Source organism: Schistocerca serialis, chromosome 1 (genome assembly GCF_023864345.2).
Source record: "Schistocerca serialis cubense isolate TAMUIC-IGC-003099 chromosome 1, iqSchSeri2.2, whole genome shotgun sequence".
In the NCBI taxonomy this organism is placed as follows: domain Eukaryota; kingdom Metazoa; phylum Arthropoda; class Insecta; order Orthoptera; family Acrididae; genus Schistocerca; species Schistocerca serialis.
Genome location: NC_064638.1, coordinates 681099117 through 681124601, shown reverse-complemented (window position 1 = coordinate 681124601; position 25485 = coordinate 681099117). Strand labels below are relative to the sequence as shown.

At 46.2% G+C, this 25485-nt stretch overlaps 1 protein-coding gene across 1 annotated transcript in view; it reads right to left on the bottom strand.

The window, feature by feature from the left end:
* Nucleotides 1–25485, bottom strand: part of LOC126424363 (cadherin-89D) — a 253872-nt gene that overhangs the window by 85517 nt on the left and 142870 nt on the right. The window contains exons 10-12 of the mRNA XM_050087256.1: nucleotides 13402–13563; nucleotides 4578–4782; nucleotides 1720–1978 (exon numbers count right to left, since the gene is read on the bottom strand). Coding sequence (XP_049943213.1) covers nucleotides 1720–1978; nucleotides 4578–4782; nucleotides 13402–13563 — 626 coding nt within the window. The remainder of the gene's footprint in view (nucleotides 1–1719; nucleotides 1979–4577; nucleotides 4783–13401; nucleotides 13564–25485) is intronic.

The following is a 25485-nucleotide window of genomic DNA, read 5'->3' as shown; positions in this document are numbered from 1 at the left end:
GAAAGATACATTCATTGGCTAGATCGACTTTTCAGTAAATTACAACAGTCCAGCCCAGCCTAGACCTCGGGCTATGTTACAGATTAGGTTCTGTCGCCAAAATTCATTTCAGAAGTCGGTAAATATAATATTATATAAATACTGAAATAAAAATTCGCAGTGTTATGAGTGATAGTGAATAAGAAAACTGTTATATGGGCAATAACGTCAGCTGCCTTCACACGTCTGCCTACTCCAGTAAGCATAGCTAGTGACGTGGACCCCTCCCCCCATCCGCCACGCCCACCAGAGATCCACAGTCCCAGTGCACATCTACAGTGTCACTACCGAGCGGTGCTTTCAGAGGAGAATGGGCAGGATTGCACAACTATGATTTATTATGTTGAAGTATGGTATGCACACTATGCATGCAATTTAGTAATTTTATAACATAACTTATATTCTCTGTTGTCAAAAACAGATGTTCCATCCCTACTTCATACTCTTAGGTTCAAATGGTTCAAATGGCTCTGAGCACTATGCGACTTAACTGCTGAGGTCATCAGTCGCCTAGAACTTAGAACTAATTAAACCTAACTACCCTAAGGACATCACACACATCCATGCCCGAGGCTGGATTCGAACCTGCGACCGTAGCGGTCGCTCGGCTCCAGACTGTAGCGCCTAGAACCGCACGGCCACTCCGGCCGGCTACTCTTAGGCGCTTATATTCTAAGGTAGCCTGTGTTCAAGCTATGTCCTTACGAAATTTAATCGAGATCGGTTCAGCAGTTTAGTCGTGTAAACGTGACAGATAGAGCTACTTTCGCGATTTAATAAAATTAGTATTAGGTATGGATTGAACACATTAAGGATAGTATAAGCATTGTATCCATTACTTTTAATCGTATTACGCAGCAATAATAACCAATAAAAGCATTTAAACATATATGATACAGCTCAAACGTGAAAGAGTAAACAGCTTTTCCAAGGATTTCAAACAGACATCGGCGACTGTTTTAGGTAGAATTTTAAATCAAGGTATCTTTTTTTCTCAGTGATCCGATTTTGATGACATAAAGACCGTACGTTCACCCAAGCTACGCTCAAGCTACCTGTGTAAACACCGTCTAGCAATATTGGAGATTAGCGTGTTCGAACAGAGATAGATACAGGCACGATAGTTTTAGTTAAAACTTTAAATTGCGACATCTTCTTTTCTGGGATCCGATTTTGATTAAATGTAGGCGTTATGTTGCCCCAAGCTACATTAAAATTACCTTTGAAAACCCCTTAAAAATTCGTCCAGTAATTTTAGAGATTAGCGTGTTCAGACAAACAGAAAGACACGACGGTTTCACAGTTTTATTGTTAGTGTAGGAAACATCCGTATTTGACAGTTTTCTTATTTAGACTACGAAAATATGTTTTATTATTATTAATATTGATGGTTGAAATGGGTCTAAGCACTTTGGCACTTCCCAACATCTGCGGTCATCAGTCCCCTAGACTTAGAACTACTTAAACCTAACTAACCTAAGGACATCACACACATCCATGGCCGAGGCAGGGTTCGAACCTGCGGCCGTAGCAGCAGCGCGGTTCCAGACTGAAGAGCCTAGAACCGCTCGGCCTCAGCGGTTGGCGTTTTTTATTAGACCAGTCCTTTTGTTACTATTTGTAGTGCAACTGTCTCGGCGCACGGGACGTCGGTCCACGTGATTGTGGCAGTGTGGGTACCTGGTAGACGGCGGCGATGCCCCTGGAGGTCTCGGCGAGCGCGGTCAGGTGGAAGACGTCCTGTCGTTCGCGGTCTAGCGGCCTCTGCGCCAGCAGCGTGCCGTCGGCCCCCACGGCCAGGCTTCGCGCCGCCTCCTCGTGCCCGTTGGCCAGCGTGTAGCGCACCTCTGCCCCCAATACTGCCTCCTGCGCCGGGGGCGGCAGCCGCCCCACCACCGACGCCGGCTGGTTCTCCAGTACGTGCAGCTCCACTTCCCGCCTACAGAACAACGCAGAAACAAAAGTTATCACTACTTTACTCATAATTCACTTTGCACTGAGGTGATAAAAGTCATGGGATACAGCCTCGGACCTCCTTTTCCCCGGCATAGTGCAGCAACTTCACGTGGCATGCACTCAATAAGTCGGTGGCTGTCCCCTTCAGAACCACTGGACCGTGCTGTCTCTATAGCCGTCCATAACTGCAAAAGTGCTGCCGGTGCAGGATTTTGTGCGCAAACTGACCTCTCGATTCTGTCCCAGCAATATTTGATGGAACCCATGTCGGAAGACGTTGGTGGCTAAATCATTGGCTAAAACTGTCCGGAACACTTCAAATACCGGGTGATCAAAAAGCCTGTGTAAATCTGAAAACTTAATAAACCACGGAATATTGTAGATACAGAGGTAAAAATTGACACACATGCTTGGAATGACATGGGGTTTTATTGGAACAAAAAAAAAAACACCCCATATTGCTAGACGCGTGAAAGATCTATGACGGTGGTCCTTTGGTGATGATCGTGTGCTCATCCGCCACTTTCGTCATGCTTGGCCTCCCAGGTCCCCAAACCTGAGTCCGTGCGATTATTGGCTTTGGGGTTACCTGAAGTCGCAAGTATATCGTGATCGACCGACATCTCTAGGGATGCTGATAGACAACATCCGACGCCAATGCCTCACCATAACTCCGGACATGCTTTACAGAGCTGTTCGCAACATTATTCCTCGACTACAGCTATTGTTGAGGAATGAGGGTGGACATATTGAGCATTTCCTGTAAAGAACATCATCTTTGCTTTGTCTTACTTTGTTATGCTAATTATTGCTATTCTGATCAGATGAAGCGCCATCTGTCGGACATTTTTTGAACGTTTGTAATTTTTTTTGGTTCTAATAAAACCCCATGTCATTCCAAGAATGTGTGTTAATTTGTACCTCTCTATCTACATTATTCCGTGATTTATTCAGTTTACAAATTTATACTGACTTTTTGATCACCCGGTACATTCCTACTAACTTGCAGAATATTTAATTCTGAATTTTCTGGTGGCTCGTAACCGCACATACGCAAGTATCCCGCAAGCGGATCTACATCTACAAACTGCTCTGCAGTTCGAGCTTTAAGTGCATGGCAGAGGGTTCATCCAACCAATATCAGGCTACTGTTCCACTCCCGAACGCGCTTGAAAAGGGGACAGTTTATTCTTTCCGTGCGAGATCCTACTTCTGTTATTTTACTTCATTGATCATTTCTCTCTATATAAGTGGGCGATAGCAAAATATTTTCGCATTCCGAGAAGGAAGTCGGTGATTGTAGCTTCGTGAAAAGATCTTGTCTCAACGCAAAACACCTTTGTTTTAATGATGGCCACACCAACCCGCGTATGATATTAGCGACACCCTGTCCCCTATTTCGAAACAGTAGCAAATGAGCTGCTCCTCTTCCAAATTTTTTGACATCATCCGTCATTTCTGTCTGGCAAGAATCCCATACCGTCCAGCAATTCTAAAAGAAAGAAGACGGAGGACGGTAAATCACAGTGGGAGCAATCTCTATACTCCATTTGTTGCATCTTCTAAGTGTTCTGCCAATGAAATGCAGTCTTTAGTTCGATCCCCCACAACATTTTATGCGTGATCGTTCAAATTTCAGTTATTCGTAATTGTAGTTCCTTGTTGCTTCATCGAATTAACACCCTTTAAATTTGCGCTATTTGTCGTTTGATTGTGCAATTGCTACATTTCGCACCATTCGGATATTCTGTCTAAATCTTTTTGCAGATCTTTTTGATAATCAGATGATTTTACTAGACGGTAAATGACAGCTTCATCTGCAGTCTTAGAGTGCTGATCAGATGGTTTCCTAAATAGTTTATACAAATCAGGAAATTATGTAGATCAGGAACAACAGAAGGACTATAACACCTCGCAACTTTTCGTCAATTACGACGAACTGTGACACTGACGACGGCAAATCGCAGTCGTACAGCTGCGTCGATACTGCATAGACACGCAATTTTATTTAAAACCTGCGCGTGAGTGACGGTATCAAAAGCATTCCGGAAATATAGAAATATGGACTCAATTGGAGATCCGCTGTCGATGACAGTCTTTGCTTCATGTGAATAAAGAGCCAGGTCTGTTTTACAAGAACGGTATTTTCTGCATCGGTACTATGTGTCACAACACCGTTTTCTTCGAGCTGATTCGTAATGTTTGAAAACAAAGTATGTCCTAAAACTCTATGAAAAATTGATGTTAGTGACATGGATCTGTAACTCAACTGATTAATTCCAAATGTTCAAATGTGTGTGAATTTCTAAGGGACCAAACTGCTGAGGTCATCGGTCCCTAGTCTTACACACTACTTAAAGTAATTTAAACGAACTTATGCTAACAACAACACCCACACCCATGCCCGAGGGAAGACTCGAACCTCCGGCGGGAGGGGCCGCGCAGTCCGTGACATGGCGCCTCAGACCGCTCGGGCACACCGTGCGGCGATTAATTACAACTCCTTTTTTGAGTATTTGTGTGACCTGTGCAACTTTCGACTCCTTAGCTTGACACGTGAGTAAGGAGGTGCTGTCACTCACTTGATGTCCTGCGGCTGCGCCCCGTCCAGCTTGACGACGTGTATGGTGACGTTGGTGACGAGCGCCACGTCCGGGTCGGCCGCCACCACCGCCTCGAAGTCGTACAGCGTGGGCGCGTACTTGCCAATCTCGTCCACCACGCTGATCACGCCCGACCGCTCCTCCACTGCGAAGGGCACTGCGGCAGCCAAGGCAAGCCCTGATACTTCACAACAGGGACACTGGCATATTACTGCTCCACACAAAAACTAAGCTGCTACACATAAACACACCAGACAAAACATTAGTCATCTGTAGGAGACGCCATGCTAATACCCTGTCACACCAGCTTTCATAACGCCATCAACTCGGACAGGAGAGGAGTCCCCAAGTTTCTTCAAGTGAGCCACATCCAGTTAAAGCCATTTATTTGTTATTAGACCTGGCAGAGCTACCGACCACTCCCGGTAGCTGAGTGGTCAGCGCGACAGAATGTCAATTCCAAGGGGCCCGGGTTTGACGCCCGGCTGGGTCGGAGATTTTCTCCGCTCAGGGATTGGGTGTTGTGTTGTCCTAATCATCATAATTTCATCCCCATCGACGCGCAAGTTGCCGAAGTGGCGTCAAATCGAAAGACTTGCACCTGGCGAACGGTCTACCCGACGGGAATCCATAGTCACACGACATTTACATTTGTAGAGCTACCAAACTGCGAGGACCTTCATTTTCACGTTACTCCGAAATAGCCCCACATCTTTTTTTTTTTCAAGATTAAGATATTGGCAGTTTAAGGTTCAATTGGCTCTGAGCACTATGCGACTTAACTTCTGACGTCATCAGTCGCCTAGAACTTAGAACTAATTAAACCTAAGTAACCTAAGAACATCACACACATCCATGCCCGAGGCAGGATTCGAACCTGCGACCGTAGCGGTCGCTCGGTTCCAGACTGTAGCGCCTAAAATCGCACGGGAAGTTTAAGGGACCGCTCGAATTGCGGTAGAGTGCCTCCGTGTTCACCAAACCAGAAACATATGCGTGCAGCCCGACAAACACGGCTGGTGTCGTACTCGAACACAGCTGTCTCTAAAGCGTATTCATCGTGAACAAGAACGAGCAACACTTCGTCAGCGAGAATGTTCAAATAAATATCCATCTTCATGTTCACAGTAACAGTAAATGGGGTCCAGTTCATGGTACGAAGAACATTCCAAAATATTGTACAGCCATATGTGATATAAATTACACCCTCTACAAACTTCAGGTTAAACGTCTCTCTGGGCCATCGGTGCATTCGCCGTTCTGCATCATTAAGAAAGAGATGAAATACAGACTTGTCGGACCACACTAACGACACCAGTCATTTACTGTGCAGATTCTAAATTGTTTGGCCCCTTAACATATACAGCTTTGGTAAATAAGAATATATGGCAGCCATGACAGCGTACTGTAAGATTTTTATTTTACAACACGTGGTCTTGGCTGCCACATACTCTTATTTAGCAAATATCATGTGCAACATACAGCTTTATGTTCGACTTTGAGCAACGTCTTTCGCGAGCTTCCACACTAAAATTTCCATGGCATCCAATTTTCTTCGCACTGTTCCCCAGTAAACTGGCTGACATGTACCTGCAATGACTGACATCAGAAGTTCCCGTCTGGTTTAAAACAGTCATTCGAGCTAACTTTGTACCCCTTCTTATCACTTCCTGAAAATACTGGACACTAAGCAAATTACACAGCGCAACAGCCATTGTCACATTTTACATTTGTATTTAGTGAGTGCTTAAAAAAGTGAAAATGTGTTCTAGCTATGCCTTATGATAGTAAAATTTCAGTTTTAATGTTGGTGCAAAGTTACATTATCATTCAGCGCAACTTAAGACCAGTCTTAAAAATACAGAGAATTTTTCCTGTATCTAATGCTCTGGGTATATTCAGATCGTGCCAGGAGGAAATCAAGTGTTAATAAGAAATTAAAAAAAAGTGTTAATTCAGTACAGCAGGTTTACTTTTAAATATTAAAATATTTGTATAGATCTGCCACTGTTCAGTTCAAATCACTGTCGCCAGACGCTTTCTTCACAGCCAATGCAATTAACGGAAAATCACAAGTCCAAGAGCTCGTAGGAAAGTTGGAAAAACAACTGAAATACTAACTAGGAATCACACAAGTAATAAAACTGTTACTTCTAGTACAAAAGAATCGAAGTAGGTGCAACAGTAGCCATTTGAAACAAACATAGTAAATGGTACAAAGATACTCAGACTGGTAAAAAGTTACCCTGAAATAATAAGCCGGTTGTCATAAACAAGAGATACATTCGCCTCTAGTCTCCATTGTTTTCGATTTTTTTACAACACTGTTAATATAATTTTAAACATAACTGTTTTTCAGCAACTGTATACTAGTTCCAATATACGATTACACAACCAATAGGTTGCAAATAACTGTTCGGTGCGTTACAATAATGGCGTGGAACAAGGGCCTCCCGTCGGGTAGACCGTTCGCCGGGTGCAGGTCTTTCGATTTGACGCCACTTCGGCGTCGATGGGGATGAAATGATGATTATGAGGACAACACAACACCCAGTCCCTGAGCGGAGAAAATCTCCGACCCAGCCTGGAATCGAACCCGGGCCCTTAGGATTGACAGTTCGTCGCGCTGACCACTTTTTTTTAAAAATTTTTATTTGGATACAAAATTAGGCTGTTCACAAACACGAAATGAAATGCATCCTCTGCAAAAACAAAAAAACAAAAAAAAATCATTGTAAAACAAATCACAAATGTAAAGGAACAGGGATACAGGGATGTTGTTTTTATTTATTTATTTTCCATAAAGATCGCTCTGTTAAAAGGAACATGTAGATCACTTCATGGTATAGTATGTGCATTATATATGGAGCGGTGAGAGAAGCGTGAGGTTCATTATCAGCTATCAAATGTGCACACCGACTGCACCCGGCACATCCCAACTGCGTTGGGGGGAGGGGGGGGGGTCGAGGAAGACTGCCTGAAGATGGTTGGCAAAGGTTTTCCGATAGTGTGAACATGTATGAACCTCATTGTGGGCTTGCTGCAAGAAATACCAAAAGTCGAGTCGCGACTTGGCAGCATCCCCACAGAGGTACGCGATCGTCCAACCTTTGACCCAGATGATCCAGTGTGATTTAGTCGCCGGAAAGTAGTCACTCTCCGGATGCAAGAAGGAAGCAGGTGTAACATGTTGCGGGGTCACACGGAGGTAGCAAGCCACCATCTGTCTTCCTAGGAGCCATACGTCCTCCACCGTGATACAAGTTAAGCGGTGATGGTCGTCATCCACTTGGCGACATTTCGGGCATAGTGGAGTGTCCACTAGTCCAATTGCATGGAGTCGTTGGTTGGTGTTGAACTTGCCACAGGCGACAGAGAACCATAGTGCCCGAACGAAGGTAGGAAGGAATTTTTGGTGCACATGTCTCCAAATCTTCGGCCAATGCAATTTGGGGTGTTTGAGTTCAATGACATTACGACTTATCCGTCGTAGCAGCCAAACATAAAAATCCTTCGCGCATGGTGGTCTCGTGCGCGGAAGCTCGTCTCTGATATAACTAAGTTTCACGATAAATGTTGATACATGCGCAAAATGTGACGTAATGTTGCCCACCGCCACCGGAAGTGTGAGGGACGCTGGAACTAGGAGATCCAGTAGGCGGGATGTAAGGGAGTCACGCCCGCTACGCCATTGCTTGTACATAGTGGCTAGAAGGAACGCCGTGGCTCGGCAGTGAACATTCGTAAGTCCGAGTCCCCCCTCGTCCGTAGGGAGCGTGAGCGTTGCGTATCGCACCTTGAGGGGCGACCCAATCATCACAAAATAGCCTAGTGCTGATTGAAGTCGACGTCCGAGCGTGAGTGGTAGGGGCAGGATCTGCGAAATATGCACCATTCGAGAAACCACGTAAGTGTTCAGATATTCGACTCGCTGCAAAGGATCAAGGCGCCGTAGGTGATGTTGTCGGACCATGGTACGTGTTGTCTGTAAAATACGTCGGTAGTTAACTGCCGCAGTATGTTTTACAGATGAGGTAAAGTCTATGCCGAGATAGCGGAATCGTTGCACATAAGGAAACGGACTGATTTCTTCCGGCGTAAGGCCCCTTCCAACCGGCATTGCCGCCGATTTGTTCATGTTCACTACACTACCCGCCATCACACTGTGGTCCAACAACAGTTCAAGGACCGTCTTCACCTCTTCCTCAGAACGAACGAGCAGCAGAAGGTCGTCCGCATAGGCACGACATTTGAGGGTGTAGCCCCGCAGTTCCATCCCAGAAAGAGAATTTGTTAGCCTCCCAATTAATGGTTCCAACGCTATCGCGAACAGCCGCATCGAAAGAGGGCAGCCCTGGCGAATGGATCGTCGAATTTGAATGGGCCCTGCTATACGCCCATTAACCTGTACCAAGGATTGTGCGCCCCCATAAATCCTTCTAATGACACCAGTAAAACGGTCTGGAAATCTCATTTGTTCCAGTACAGCGTACAGATAGTTGTGGCGCACCTTATCAAAAGCACTGTCAAAATCAACCGCCACCATCACCGCTTTAAGCCGGCACTCCTCCGCCAGCGCTAACACATCACGGCATTCGCCAGTAGCTGTTTGCACATTCACCGATCCACCCGGTGTCGTCTGTTCTGGAGAGAGAACGCTACGAATTAACATACGACATCGCGACGCTAGCAACCGTGCAAAGATCTTATAGTCGGCATTAAGCAGGGTGATGGGGCGATAATGTGTGACCGTAATTCCTGGCTTCGGTTTATGTACTGGCACCAAGAGACCTTCCATAAAAACCGGTGGAATAGGCGCATCGGAATTTAACATCTCGTTGTACATTTCCGTCCATCGCGGTGCCATTTCGTTGCGAAATTCTCGATAAAATTCAGCAGGAAGTCCATCAATGCCTGGGGACCGATTCAACGCGCCCTTTGCGATCGCATCATGTACTTCCTCACAGCTGATGGCTTCCAGTAAGGTTCCCGCGGCTTCCACCGTCAATGTACGGGAGACGTACGTGGCTATAAGTTCGAGGTCATCGACAGGGGCTGCTTCTTCCTGATAGATGTGTTGGTAATGGTCGACGAATGTAGAGACAATGTCCGCTTGACGCGTCACTCTTCGGTCTTCGCGGGTAATTAATTCCCGTACCAAAACGCGTCGTCGGTGCTTTCGTTCATTCACGACGTGGTGCATGGAAGGAATCTCGTGCATTATCGTATCGTGCCATCTGGCGCGCACCATGGTTCCCTGAAGATGTTTCCGAGCTAAAGCCACTAGTTTAACTTTTATCCTTTTGCGTTCGATCCAGACGTCCTGTCCCGGCGGACCATCGTCCAGGTCGCGCAGCGCTGCAAAATAAAAGTCGGTCGTACGGCGGCGCCATGCTGCCATCTCCCTGCTATATGAGATGAACGTACGGCGAAGCGCCGGTTTAGCACAAGTCAGCCACCAATCAAGCTTCGTCGCATACCTTCCAACCCTTCGCTCGCACATCGTCCATGTCTCAAGGATCCGGTGACGGCATTCAGGATCATGTAGATGTTGAATGTTTAATTTCCACGGGGCCTTACTGTTCCACACCTCTCTACGGGGAAGAAGCACCGTACAGATGTAAGCGCTGTGATCGGAAAATGCCAATGGCCAGCGTTCCGCGTCCTAGATATCATTTGCATGAGCCCGTGAGATATAAATGCGATCTAACCTGCTCGCCGAATGACTTGTCACATAGGTGTATCCCGGTGCATCTCCATGTCGTAATTCCCACGTGTCACTAAGTACAAGATCGTTGAAAACGATTCGCAACTCCTGGCTGATGTTTGCTTGCGGCCAATGGTCTTTCTGGCTGAGAACACAGTTGAAATCTCCACCAATTATTACACATTCATAACGTCCATGGAAAAGTGGGGCAATGTCTTCTGCATAAAATCGCGCCCTCTCCCGCCGCCGATTGTTTCCCGACGGTGCATAAAGATTGATGATGCGTGTCCCAAACGTCGTGAAAGCCATTCCCCTGGCCGACGGAAGGTTACGCACGTTTTCCACTGGGAAGCCATCTCGCACGTAAACTGCCACCCCACTCCCATTGTGATCTTCATGTGACGAATAGGATTGGTAGCCTACGATGTATGGGAGTGCAGCTATGTGGACTTCCTGCAGCAAAGCAATATCCACATCAGATGCCAAAATCGTTTTTTTCAGTAGGTGTATTTTGGCCGGTGAACGCACGTCATTTATATTTAATGTCGCAATACGGTTCGCATGGCGTTGAATCCCACTCTGTCGATGCGCAACAACATCTCCCTGCATCGGCGCTGGGGGCTGAGTTAGAAGACGTTCTCTCGCCCCTCTCCCTTCACCTTCAGCAATTATTAGGCTGTCTTCGTGAGTGCCGGCTGCCTCTGTATGACGTCCGGCACCTCCTCAATATCGTCATACCAAATCTTTGCAGGCAGTGATATATTCGTGTCCATTGCCACAGCATCTGCGTCTGGAGAGCCAACTGGCTGTGATTCCTCTTCAGCATCACCACGTCCCGGTACCGTCAATTTGACAGACCGCTGCGGGTCTGATCGAACAGTTTCCATTGCCTCATCCTGTTTCGTAGAGGCTGTTGTGTCGTCTTGGTCCACAGGCACATCGCCGTCGGGGCAAGGGGAGTCATCCCTAGGAGATGTCGTGTGACGCCGCCGTTTCCTCCTTTTCGGGGAACGTTGTTTGCGTGATCTTCTTTCCGTGTCCTCAGATTGGAGGGGATCACGGCTGCCCGACAGAAAAGCATCCGTAGGAACCGGAAGTGTTTCGAGTCCCATCGTTGTACTTGGTGGGAGTTCGGTCTCACCTGATGTTGTCACCGTAGATTGTATGCTCGATGGAGCAGCATCCTCTGTCATTCCGACGTCTGCTACAAGGTTTCGGAGAGTGCCATCTTGATCTTCCACCGGGGCTGCGTCTTTTCGGTCATCAGCGGACGCAGTGAGGGCTTTGGCATAGGTGACCTGTAGTACTGTCATCGCCGGGGACGGCTCCCGCACATCTGAAGGCAGTTGCGTAATCCGCCGTTGCATACAGTTCGACCTGAGGTGTCCCTCCTGGCCACAGCCAGAACATGTACGTGGTTGACCATCGTAAATCACCACCGCCCGACAACCACCAGTTGTCAGATAGGACGGTACATGCTTCTGAAGATCAATAGTGGTCTGTCGCACTCCGTTAAGAACGGGGTACGTGGCGAATTGTGTCCAGCGTTCTGCTGTGTGACCATGTACCGTGCCGTATGGCTTAAAAGCCTCGATAACTTCGTCATCCGGGAGCTCAAATGGTAGCTCAAAAACACGTATTGTCCGTACACCCAGACCAGCATGTTCCACAGTTACCGTGCCGACATTCCCGTCACTATGGCAAAATCGGAGACCTGCTTTTGTCGCCTGTAGAATTCTCTCACACGCCGCGTCATTTACCATCTTAACATACACCGTGGGAGTAACGATGGACAGGTGAATTCCGAGAATATCGTTTGGCGGTATCCTTACGTCCTCTCGAATGAATCGTTCCACTGCTAAAGCCTTTGATCGTTCGTAGTCTTTGCAGAAGTTGAATCGTAATGTAGTTTTTCTGTACTTGTTCGCCATGATCGTTGTTACTAGCCCGCGCGCAGACTAAGTCCACAAGTAAACAAACACTCGCACACGCCGCACAGGCGGAAGTATCGGACCTCCGCTTCGCACGGCCGCTAGCGCCGAACTGTCCACTCAGCTACCGGGGCGGACTTCGGTGCGTTGATCTAGGTTTAGACAATTACTAAGGGTGTCTACATAAGTTAGATGTTCTTTCTAGAAAGGAACACGTAGCAAAGGCTGGAACGTGTTTTATTTTATTTTTGGCTTGAGCATACCTGCTCTAAATTCTGACCATTGTTTTCTCGCAATGAATTTTACGTTTTCTCAAAATTTCATTCTGATGAAAACACCCTTCGTAGGTGTCGAAAACTAGGTCAGTGTACCGAACAGTTATTTCCAACCGGTTGACTGTATAATCCAGTGTTGCCACTGTTATTACGTCATTTGACGTGTCAGCGACTGCTACACCATTCCTTCCAGACACGTTGGAAACTCCGAGTTTACACACCGACGAAGCGGATAATTTTATTCACGGCGTAGCCATGGCACGCCCCGACACTCCTGTAATTCTGTCTAGTCACCGCGTTGATCTACCTTGTTGCGCTGATTGCATAGAGCCCACTGGCAAAAACACATCACTTCACTGCTGCATGAAGTGACGAAAGGTTACATGACTGCCTGGTCACTAACATTCAGTCCGGCGAGTTTCCCTACCTGAGATCTCAAAGAGCACAAAACAGGTACCTATTTTTTCACCCCTATGCGATGGAGGAATCGCTATCAGTAGTAAAACGCTGGTGCAAGATACCCTACGGAGAACTTCCTAATTTAAAATGTGACGATAGCGCAGAATATGGTGATTAAGAGCTTTACAGTACTGCTTGTGCTTCAGTTTCTACTCAAATTCTGCTAATTCCGGTGTCTGGAATCGAACCTTCTCCTTTACATTATTTACACACATCTGTGATGGAAAAGAAAAATTTGAAAATAAGGGAATTGATTCACAAATTTTTGTAATCGGCAAATCAAACACGTCTCAGAAACTACATCTGTTCATGTCGGGCACAAGCGACGTTGACTGAAATGACGGGATCGCCGCTAAGTCAAGAGAGTTAATTAGGACTGTTTAACAGTGGGTAAAGTGCGCAGTAGCCTTGGACCGGCCTAGAGAACTCACCGCCCTGGTGGAAGCTGTGCAGCAGGTCGAAGACTGCGGAGCGGGCGTCGACGGCGGCGTTGGTGCGCAGCTGCCCCACGCTGGTGCCCACGGGCACCGTGCTGCCCACCCAGAACTCGTACGGCGCGCCCACGAAGTCCGGCTCCGTGCTGCTCTCCGTCCCTGCACAGCAGTAAGCCGCACTCAGCGTCCAATAGGGCACGCTACAGCCCAACAGTACGCCTGACACTTCCTTGTGTTGTAAAACTTTCCCATTGGCCGTGGCACCTCCTCAAGCTACGTAGTAAGAGGCCCCACTTGTTTCACAGCCAAAGACGCTCCCATGAAAAGAGCTGGGTCGTTGTTACGCGATGGTCATCAGTCAACATTCCCTAGCGCAGGTCAAATCAGGGGCAGAACACGGCAAGTGCCATAACCCGATTTCCCAGAAATTTCGTCCATTGGCTGGTTCAAATGGCTCTGAGCACTATGGGACTTAACATCTGAGGTCATCAGTCCCCTAGAACTTAGAACTACCTAAACCTTAAGGACATAACACACATCCATGACTGAGGCAGGATTCAAACCTGCAACCGTAGTGGTCGCGCGGTTCCAGACTGAAGCGTCTAGAACCGCTCGGTCACACCGGCCGGCTTTCATCCATTGGAAGAGGGTCAAAATAAGTGAACAAATGTCTCAGCTAACTTGTGGACACTTGACCTTTTTTGAGAAAACTATGGTCAAAGTTTTCGATCTACTTTACGTGCCTTTTAGCGAAAAAGTAATTCGGCCAACGCTGTGGCACAGAGGCTGGCGTCGCGGCTTCACTCTATTGCTACCCGTGTTCCAAACGCGTATTTTACTTTTATTTTTGTTTTCCGTTTATCTACTCATGTCTGTAGAAGACTACTACACTAATGTTTCTTCTGCTACAACACGCACCAGGGATCTTTGACAGAGTACAGCAGAACTTCATGCGCCGTTGCCATGCATGAATTCAGGCTGGCAGTCGTCTCTTTGAACTGTTTCTAACAGCTAGCTTGTTGTTAAGCGGTGTGAGCTGTGTGTGCCCGTAACACGATAAATATGCATTTCTGACCAATAGTTCCCTTTCCCAATATTATCGGTAATGGAACCACTATCAACTGTTTTAATTTTTTTTAAAGTTTTGAGAGACTCTCTAGTATATAACTATAAGGCTATATCGCTAAAGTCAGTGATTTATATAATTACGGAACGTGTTTCATGCTCATGCATTATGAGGCTTTTCGAGAACGAAATTTTTCTCCATGAAAAGCAGCATGGATCTCAGAGAGAGAGAGAGAGAGAGAGAGAGAGATCTTACGAAACTCAGCTCTGTCTTTGCGTCCTTGAGATCCACAGATCCGTAAATGCGGCCAGCTTAATGCCGTCTTCCTTGATATAGATAGTACTGTCGTCTGTGAATAAAATACGAGTCTTCCTAAGTAGAGTATTTGTGCGGGTACGAGGACGGGTAAATCTGTTGTAGGGAATGGTATAGGGCCGTTACTCTGAATTATCTAGTGGACATGGTGAAGGCTAATGGGATTATTCGCATACGACGCTGTCTTCTATAGGAAGACTGAAGCGCCAAAAGAAGTAGCGGATAAGTAGACGAAGACATCCATTACTGTTACACAATGGCTCGGCTCTGAGCACTATGGGACTTAACATCTGAGGTCATCAGTCCCCTAGAACTTATAACTACTTAAACCTAACTAACCTAAGGACATCACACACATTCATGCCCGAGGCAGACTGAAGCACCCAGAATCGCTCGGCCACACCCGCCGGCATTACCGTTACACTATCGGCGACAAATCACTGCAATCAGTAACGCCATAAAAAAAAATACCAAGGAGCAACCACCCGGAGGGTCCTAAGGCGAAATGACTACATTAAACAAGCAAAATGAAGACCAAATGCCTGGTTGAGATTAATGGGGAGAATCTTAAGGAAGTGTAATTTACAAACAGAAGAAGACGCTTACAAACCGCTTATTCGACCTATACTACTGAGTATTGTTCATTAATTTGAGATGCTCATCTAGCTGAATTATAGAAGACACGGTGAAGTCCCAACGAAGAGCGGCGCCTTTCGTCACTGGACCTGTTATTGTTGCGGAGATGCTCCACAAGCTCCAGCGGCAGACGTTATAAGAGGGCGTTATGCGTCACCGGGAGGATCGTTGTAGAAATTACGAGAGCTTACCTTCCAAAACGGCTCGTAGAGCATATTACTTTCTCCCACTTACGTCTTGTGAAATGGCCACCACGTAAATATCTGCGAAATCGGAGCTCATGCGGAGTGGTACTGACAATTGTTCTGCCCATGCGTCATTCATGAATGGAAGAGGAAAGGAGGAAAAAGATTATGGTATCTGAAGTCCCCTACACCAAACAATGTAAGTGGCTTCTGGAGTGTAGACACAGGTGCAAACGGTCGGAGCAAGACGGATGCCTCGTTGCTCCCTGAACGCTTCTGCTCATGGGTAACTAACACGCGTCGCTGCGACTGTGAAATGAAAGGAGGAAGGAAGGTCAAAGTTTATAGTTCCGTCGACGACAAGGTGAAGAAATCGGCCGAAATAGAGCGTGGCACTAGTCTCTACGTAATTCACCTAAATAGATTTATCGAAATTACGCGAAATCTACATTCTGTTGGCCGTTCGGATGGTGGAGGGTTCCTCCTCCTAAATGTGAGGTCCTGTGCTTCAACAGCAGTGCGGCACCTGGTTTGCAGTAGTACGTACCGTGGCAGAGGTACTGGACTGCGACTGATTGTATAAGGTAAGTTAATCTGTGCTGTTCAGGTACTCTGCTTAATCACAACTTATTTAAATAGGCCAAAAAAATAATTAACGTGTTACAATCGATAGCACAGCTGAAAGCCCATAGCAGACGCCGCTCTCTGATGGCTGGAAGTTGACCAATACTGTTCCATCGCTAGGAGCAGCTTAGAGGCCCACGAGAAAGACAGGCCGTGATGCGTGCGCTACAGCACGTGACCACGTAAAACTGCTGGTCTTGCGAGTGCCAACAGCCGTCCTCTGCGGGGAGTGAGTGAGTAATTCTTCACTGCGCGTTTAAACACTTGCAGTTTCTCAATAGCGCACGATCAAGTTAGTGGGTACCTTTTCAAGTACATACTGATTGCCCATGGGCCCTGCGTGGAGCCGAGCGTTAGGGGAGTGTGGCGGTCATGCAGACTAGTGTGACGTCAGAAGTACGTTGCGGGGGGCCTGTGTTTCTCGTGGGCCCTGAGCAGCTTTATATGGCGTCAGGCGGCACACCTTTCACATAGCTGAGGATCAAGGTTATCTTTTCGTGACAGAATCATCTGAAGCATCTGTTGTTCGACTGTTGCTAAAATACGAAAAACCACACAGATCACCACTGAGGGAAAATACCACCTAGGCAGTATATCAGCAGGCGGTCTCCGAATGAACGATTACTTTTTTGGGGGCAGCTACATGTAAATCATTTACGCAGTGTGATGTCAACAGCACAAAATTTTAATCGCGCCTGTCATGAACAGTCATTGCATAATTCATCAATATCACTTTCCACTTATTGTTTTTATGAGTATTAACTGGTAAGCGACACATATAGTGTGACCACGTACGTTTCTCAGTGACATTATTAAACAAAATATCCTAGAAAACTAAAGTACAAAGGTTGGGATAAATTTCTAGAAATTTTGAAGAGTTTCACAGTCATCATCGTTTGGGATTAAAACATTGACTGCCATACGTACTGAGCACACCGAGCTTTAGACTAAGAATTTCATAATCAAGAGACACCATATTGCTAGAATGTCAAGGGATCGCCTCTCAGGCACAAGGCTCCTTCTCCGATGCGTTCTACTTCATCTCCGCCGCCAGTCATCCCGTATGTCGATATGCAGCAGATCCTCAGTTATACCATTTCTCGCTCCTTTCTTCGCAAAACCTTGTGTACTTCCTACACCAGGAACAAAACTGAGAACTTTCACTAACTACTTACGGGTGTCCTTTCGAAAGAGTGACCTGCTCACGCAAGATGATCGTGTCTCATGAATATCATAAATCCGTTGTCCGCTGTTGAGAAAAAGCTCCAATTTTAGGTACCTGGAGTCTCATATCCATGCAATACTACAGTCCTAGCGTATGACTTTTATCGATTAGGTCAAGTGGTTGATTGTGACTATACTGTGATTTATTTCCAGATTATATTCTCTCTATTTGATACATTATTTCATTGGCGAACATTTTTCTCTGGCACTTAATTTCTCTGACCATTGACAATTTTAATTTGTCTCGATCTTGTGGCGAGCAGTGCAAACAGCCGTAGCGACGTGGCATGTGTGTACAGTCCTTACCTATTGCTTTCATATGATCTAAAGATAATACTTTAACAATGACAACTGGTAATTTTAATTATGATTGGCAGTCAAGAAAAAGAAAACTTGTATTAAACAATCTGATCATGTACCCTACAACTTCTGTCTTAACAGAATTTGAGTATTCCATTCAGAGAAACATCATCATCAATTTCTGTTATGAGGAAGGGAGGTATTGTCAAGTGGTGTCATTGGGTGTTCGAGTTTCTTTTTATTACTGCATTACGATGTGTTGCAACTTACGTGCATCTTCTGAAATGGGAGTCTTCGAGCAACAGATGATTGAGACTAAATTTTTTCTAGCTAAGGACAAGATTTCGACTAAATTACTTCCGTTTTTTCCTTGACAACAGCAATTGAAAGCCGGAAAGGTAACAGTTCTTACAAAACTCAGTAACTACTGCTTTTACGTTGCTCTCATTATGACATAACTACATTCAGACAACCAAACAGCGTCGTTACACACTTTTTTTTCTCTTCTTTATTGTGATTTCATGTCAGCGGCACAACCCGCCGCTCTTCAGCCGAGTGACATGACAGCTAATAAAAGAAGAAATTTATACATATAAAGGCGATAAAAAGGGGGACATAAAAGCAGAGTAAGGGGAGATAATGCAGATAAAAATACACTGACATGAAAACGTTCATGGGGGGACAATTAAAAAAATCTACATAAAGTTAAAAACGCACATACACACACAGTTGGCGATTCGTAGAGCACAAAAGGGCACTGAAGTCACATACACAAGTTAAAAGTTAGCCACAGTATTAAAAACACTCCAGAACAAGACACTTTAAAACCACTTTAAGAGATGAAGCACACACGACGAAGAATAAAACTGCCAGCAGGGACCTGCCAAGGTCCTGGTCATGATGGCGACACCTACCGCCACCTCAAGGATCCCCCCCACCCCCCTTCCTTCCTGGCTGTCCTTGCTACCCTGTACAATGTCCTCCTCTCCTCTGGCTTTTACCCCGACCTGTGGAAGACTTCCCGTGTCCTGCCTGGCCTGAGAGGATGGAAAAGGAGGGGAGAGCAAGGTGCAGCAGGGGAGGGGGCGGGATGCAAAGAATAGAGGCGTCAGGGAGTGCACCAAGAGGCAGGGGACAGGTGGGGCAGGAGATGAAGAGTGACAAGGCAGGAGGCGGCAGACCATATACAGGGTGCAGATGTGTTCAAGGAAAAGGATAATGCAGGGAAAGGGGATGAGGTCGTATAGGATGCGCATGGGGGACAGAAGGCGGATGCAGAAGGCAAGATGGAGTGCATGGCATTCGAGGATTTGGAGGGCTTAATAGAATCTGGGAGGGGCGGAAATCCAAGCAATGCTGGCATAACAAAGTATGGGGCAGATCAAGGATTTTTAGGTGTGAAGACTGGTGGAAGGAGGCACTCCCCATGTCTGGCCAGACAAGTGCTTCAGGAGGCAGAATCTGTTGTGAGCTTTGTGTTGGATTGTAAGGAGATGGTGACTCCAGGTGAGGTGGCGGTCGAGTGAGAGGCCAAGGTATTTGAGGATAGGAGTGAGGTGGATAGGATGGCCATAAATGGTGAGGTAGAAATCATGGAGATGGAAGGGGCGGGTGGTGCAGCCTATGATGATCGCCTGGGTCTTGAAGGGGTTTATACGGAGGAACACTGGTTGCACCAAGTGGTGAACTGTCAAGGTGGGTTTGGAGGGTACGTTGGGACCGTTGAAGGGTAGGATAAAGGGCTAGGAAGGCGGTGTCATCAGCAAACTGGAGGAGATGAACAGGTTGGGGAGGTTTGGGCATATCAGCAGTGTACAGGAAATAGAGGAGAGGGGAAAGGACAGAGCCTTCGGGCACGCCAGCAGAGGGATAGAAGGTACGAGAATTGGAATTGTGGATAGTGACATAGGAGGGATGACGGGAGAGGAAGGAAGCAACGAGACGGACGAAATTGATAGGGAGAGCATAGGTCAGTAGTTTGAAGGCGAGCCCAGGATGCCAGACACGGTCGTAGGTGTTCTGGAGGTCAAGGGAAACAAAGATAGAGGAGCGACAGGAGTTAAGTTGGAGGGAAAGAAGATTGGTAAGGTTAAGGAGCTGGTCGTCGGCTGAAAAGGAAGACCAGAAACCACACTGGGTAAGAGGAAGGAGGTGGTGCTGGTTAAGGTGGCGGTGAATACGGCAGGAGAGGATAGTCTCGAAGACCTTACTGAACACGGAGGTGAGGCAGATGGGACGTTAGGAAGAGGTATCGGTGGGGGGGGGGGGGGCGTTTGTTAGGTTTAGGGAACAGAAGGACAAGGAAAGTCTTCCACAGTTCGGGGTAAAAGCCAGTGGAGAGGAGGACATTTTACACGAGTGTGATGTCGTGTGCGGTGATGGGCCGTTACACGCTAGCAAGTTTTTACTCTCCACGGCTTTAGTAGACACAAATAAGACGTTATTCACATCGGCCAGCTGTAAAATACATAACACTGAACGGCATTATGTCTCAGTTATGTATCGTTAAGATACGTGAGGCGTTCAATAAGTAATGCAACACGTTTGTTTTCACGGCCAATTTTGGTTGAAAAATTGCTGAATTTGCTGCGGAACATCACGGAAAATTCGTGCTTCAGCCCCTAAAGTTTCATGAAGTTCCGACAGGTGGCGGCACGATACGTTACGTCTGTAACGGAGGTGCGTTTCGAGCAGAGAGCTGTAATCGAGTTTCGTTTGGCGGAAAACCAGAACATAGCAGATCTTCATAGGCGGTAGCAGAATGTCTACATAGAACTGGCAGAGAACAAAAGCACGGTGAGTCGTTGGGCGAGGCATCTGTCATCATCGCAAGAAGGTCGGGCAAACCTGTTCGATCTCCCGCGTGCCGGCTTTCCGCGCACACCTGTGACTCCTGCAAAGTTGGAACGCGCAGACAACGTGCAGACACTCTCATTCGAGGTGATCGACAGACCACAATAAAATAGGTCGCTGCTCAACTGGACGTTCCTCTTGGTTGTGCTGACACACTCACTCACCAGTTGGTGCACTCAAAGATGTGCACGCTCGGCATTTCTCGCCGCGTAACAGAAGACCATACAAAGCAACATGGAACCATCTGTGCGGAATTGCTTGCGTGCTGCGAGGCTAATCGAGACAGTGTTTTGTCGAACATTGTCACGGTCGATGAAACATGGTTTCATCACTTTGAGCCGGAAACAAAACGATAATTCATGGAGTGACGTCCCACCACATCTCCTCCAGAGAGAAAATTCAAAACCGCACCCTCAACAGGTGAAGTCATGGCGACTGTCTTCTGGGACACTGAACGCGTTATTCTGCTTGATGTCCTCCATATTGATCCAACGCCCAATTCTGAAGTGCATTGTGCTACCCTCAGCAAATTGAAGAAATGGTTTCGGCGTATTCGTGGCCATGAAAATGCAAACGAACTACTTCTCCATGACAACACAATGCCTTAGACAAGTCTACTCACGCGAGAAAAGCGCACAAAGCTTCATTGGACTATTCTTCCTCATCCACCAAACAACCTAGTTCTCTCACCTTCCGACTTGGACCCGCTTGGCCCAATGAAAGATGCACTGCGCGGGAAGCAGTACGTGAATGATGGAAAGGTTATTGATGCATCAACACGTTGGCTCCGACGTCGACCAGTAGAGTGGCTCCATGTGAGCATACAGGCAATCCCAGTAAGATGGAGTAAGGCCGTCGCATTGAACGGAGATTATGTTGAAAAATAGGGTTTTGTAGTTAAAGAGTGGGGAATAATACGGTGCATTGGAATCCTGGCTAAAACCAACCTGCTTCCAGAAAAAAAAATGTTTTGCACTACTTATTGAACGTGTCTCGTATAAAAATGAGTGTGTCCCTCCCTCCAAAAGAATGAGATAATAAAATGTGATGTTAACATAGGCCGGCCGGAGTGGCCGAGCGGTTCTAGGCGCTACAGTCTGGAACCGCGCGACCGCTACGGTCGCAGGTTCGAATCCTGCCTCGGGCATGGATGTGTGTGATGTCCTTAGGTTAGTTAGGTTTAAGTAGTTCTAAGTTCTAGGGGACTGATGACCACAGCAGTTAAGTCCCATAGTGCTCAGAGCCATTTTTTGTTAACATAGAAGCTTGGTTCAAAGGTCTCGTTTTGCGGGAATCTCTCATCGCACTAGCAAGCAAATGAAAATACTTGACCGTGTCATCCGAAAGTCGTATACCGACACAAAAATGGCGTATTTCTGCTTGGTGCAGAACTGATTGAAAGACATGTCTCCCGTTCACTATCCGACAGTCGTGGCTGACGCTACATTTTAGAAATTCGCTTATATCTACGGATTTTAGTTAGAATTATGACTTTTAGTTGCTTGTGGTTCTTGTGGCATACCGCCTGATAAGTAATGCTCCGGTGGTGCTAAGGCTGCTACATACAAGTGTCGCCTTGCTACTCTTATGATTATAAGTGACCTCTGATAAAAATAAAACTGGAAGTTAACAGTCCAGCCAACGAGCAAAACGGAATTTCAGTCTCTTTATAAGCTACTAACGAACTCTAATTTTAGCAGTTTTTCCCAAAAGTACCACAGGCAGAATATAAAACGCAATTAATGTTAATGCTTCTCGACAGTCTTAGGGATTCGGCAAGAATGAGGACCAGTTTTCAATTCTCCTCTGTCACGATATTGCTTAAAGGCTCATTACGTTAGGCCACGGTTGATTAGACGGGGTGCCTAGAAACCCGCTACCGGTTCTTGAGCTAATGGAGCAGAAAGCCGAGAGGCCAGATCAACAGCACAGATAAAGACGCTTTTCACGTTTAAGTAACAGGCGATGAAACAGCCAGCCGCTATAAAAGAAACAGGAACGTGAAAGAGAACAACATTTCTGTTCCCTTAAAAAATAGTTTCTTATGATGCCAACGTTATTAGTAATTTACCTATCTGTATTTTTTAATTTTACTTCCGCGAGATTATGTGACACTTTAAATTACAAAATTCCTTGTATCTCTCACCTTTTTAAATCGCTGCGGTTTCGTCAACTACATTCGGACGATGAATGACCTGGTCGCTTGGCCTTGCGTGCGACACTCTGACATGCTGAGGAGGGTGGTCTGCCAGTCACGGATAGAATTCAAGCGACCGACGGGTTGACGACTGACGGACCAGGCGGTCTGAGTGTGGTTTTTACGCTGTCTGGGTTAAAACGGGACTTGTTCCCCAAGTCAGGCTCCAAAGCACAACACACGAACAGTTAAAACTCGGATACAAACGTAACAATGTTTACAGAAACTTTCCAACATTAAAACTGTGTGCCAGTCTGGTACACGAACCCGGTACTTCGTATTTCACGGGCAATGCTCTTGCGATTCAGCTATCCACACATGACTAAGGAGCTTCATACACAGCTTCACTGTTCGTAACATCGCTTTCCTATTCTCCAAACTTCACAAAAGAACGCCAGGGCCGTGGGTAAACTATTATTCTGCAATATCTGTTTTTGAAGAAATCGAAAAAGAAAACATTGTTGGAAACACTGACTCAGCATGCAGAAAATTCAAAACAGTCTTTGGTGAAATTATGAGCAAGGGCGGTAACATTAAGAATGTAATGAGAGTTCCACTATTAAATTCAGAGGAGAGAGCGAATAGGTGGCCTTTATGACGGAAGGATTTGTCTGATGGCGCGACGGAAGAAGAAACAGGAGTCGACAGGGAAGAGATGGAGAATTTAGTATTTGAATCAAAATTTAAAAGGAGCTTTGGACGACTTAATATAGAAAAAGGAAGAACGGATAAATAATATTCGATTGGGATTTCTAAAATCACTGGGGAAAGTGGCTAGAAAACGGCTATTCCCGCTGGTGAGAAACAATCAGACCTTCGAAAAAGCTTCATCCACAAAATTCCTAATACAGCAAGAGTCGAAAAGTGCGAGACACTGGATTACGAAGTACGTAACGGCGGAGTAATTGTCTCTGAGGAACCGGGAGTCCCAAGAAACGGGGAGGCCTTGGTGCTGAAAGGCCAGCATTTCGGCAAATTGAGGATGTGTTAGGTGACGATCAGTTTGGCTTTAGTGAAGGTAACGGCATTGGAGAGGCACTTTTGATGTTGCAGTTGATAATGGAAACAAGAATGAAGAAAAGTCGTGACGCGTTCATTGGATTTGTCGACCTGGAAATAGCGTTCGACAATTTAAAATGGTGCAAGATGTTGGAAATCCTGAGGAAAATAGGGGTAAGCTATAGGGAGAGACGAGTAATATACAGTACGTACAAGGACCGAGAGGGAAAAATAAGAGTGGAAGACCAAGCACGAAGTCCTCGGATTAAAAAGGGTGCAAGATAGGAATGTAGTCTTTTGCGGCTACTGTTCAATTTATACGGGTACATCGAAGAAGCAATGACGGAAATAAAAAAGGACACAAGAATTGCATTAACATTCTAGGTGAAATGATATCAGTGATAAGATTCGTTGCTATCATTCCTATCCTCAGTGAAAGAGAAGAAGAATTACAAGATCTGCTGCATGGAATGAACAGTTTAATGAGTAAAGTATATGGACTGAGAGTAAACCGAAGAAAGCCGAAAGCATGAGAAGTGTCAGAAATGAGAACAGCGAAACATTTAACATCAGAATTGGGGATCACGAAGTAGACGAGGTCTAGGAATTCTGCTACCTAGGCAGTAAAATAACCCATGATGGACGGAGCAAGGAGAAGATAAAAAGCAGACTGACAAAGGGAATTCCTGGACAATAGAAGTCTACTAGTATTAATGATAGGCCTTCATCTGACGAAGAAGTTTCTGAGAATGTAATTTGGGACACAGCATTGCATGGTAGTGAACATGGACTATAGGACATTGACTATGGGAAAACCGGAGCAGGAGGGAATCGAGGCATTTTACATGTGGCGCTACAGACGAATGTTGGAAATTATGCGGACTGATTAGATAAGGAATGAGAAGGTTCTCCACAGAATCGGCGAGGACAGGAACACGTGGTAAACACTGACAAAAAGAAGGGAGTGAATGAAAGCACATCTGCTAAAACATGAGGGGAAAAGCTTCCATGGTACTAGAGAGCGCTTTAGAGGATAAAAACTGTAGAGGAGCACAGAGACTGGAATACATGCATCAAATAATTGGGGATGAAGGTTTCAATTGCTACTCTGAGAGGAAGAGCACGGCACAGGAGAGGAACTCGTGGCGGGCTGCATCAAACCAGTGAGAACACTGATGACACAAAAAAATTCCATTCCTCCAGAAGTGTTAGTGCAGCAAGAATGTAGACGGCGTAGAAATGGCTTATGCACAGCCTAGGCCAGAACGAAGGCAATATTCCCCGTACGAGTCCCGGTATGGGACAGTTTCAATCTGCCAGGAAGATTCGAAACAGCGCACACTCCACTCCAGAGTAAAAGAATCGTTCCGCCAATAATTTCCCAAACTGTGGCTAAGCATGTCCTCCTCACGGTAGTTAGGTAGCACAGACACTGAATGACGAAGAACCAAGCGGCGGAATAATTCTTTCTGAGGAACGGGGAGTCCCAAGAGAAGGGAGGCCTTGGTGCTGAAAGACCGACATATCAGAAGGCGATAGTGGAGAAAGCAAAAATCAGTGGTGGATCAGTTTTGAAGATCTTGCTCACTGAATACAGCGACTGCTCACGCCCATTCAAAACGCCCGTCATCACAAAGAAACAGCAGAAACGTTGCAGCGTTGACTGAGTGCAGTGTGTAGCA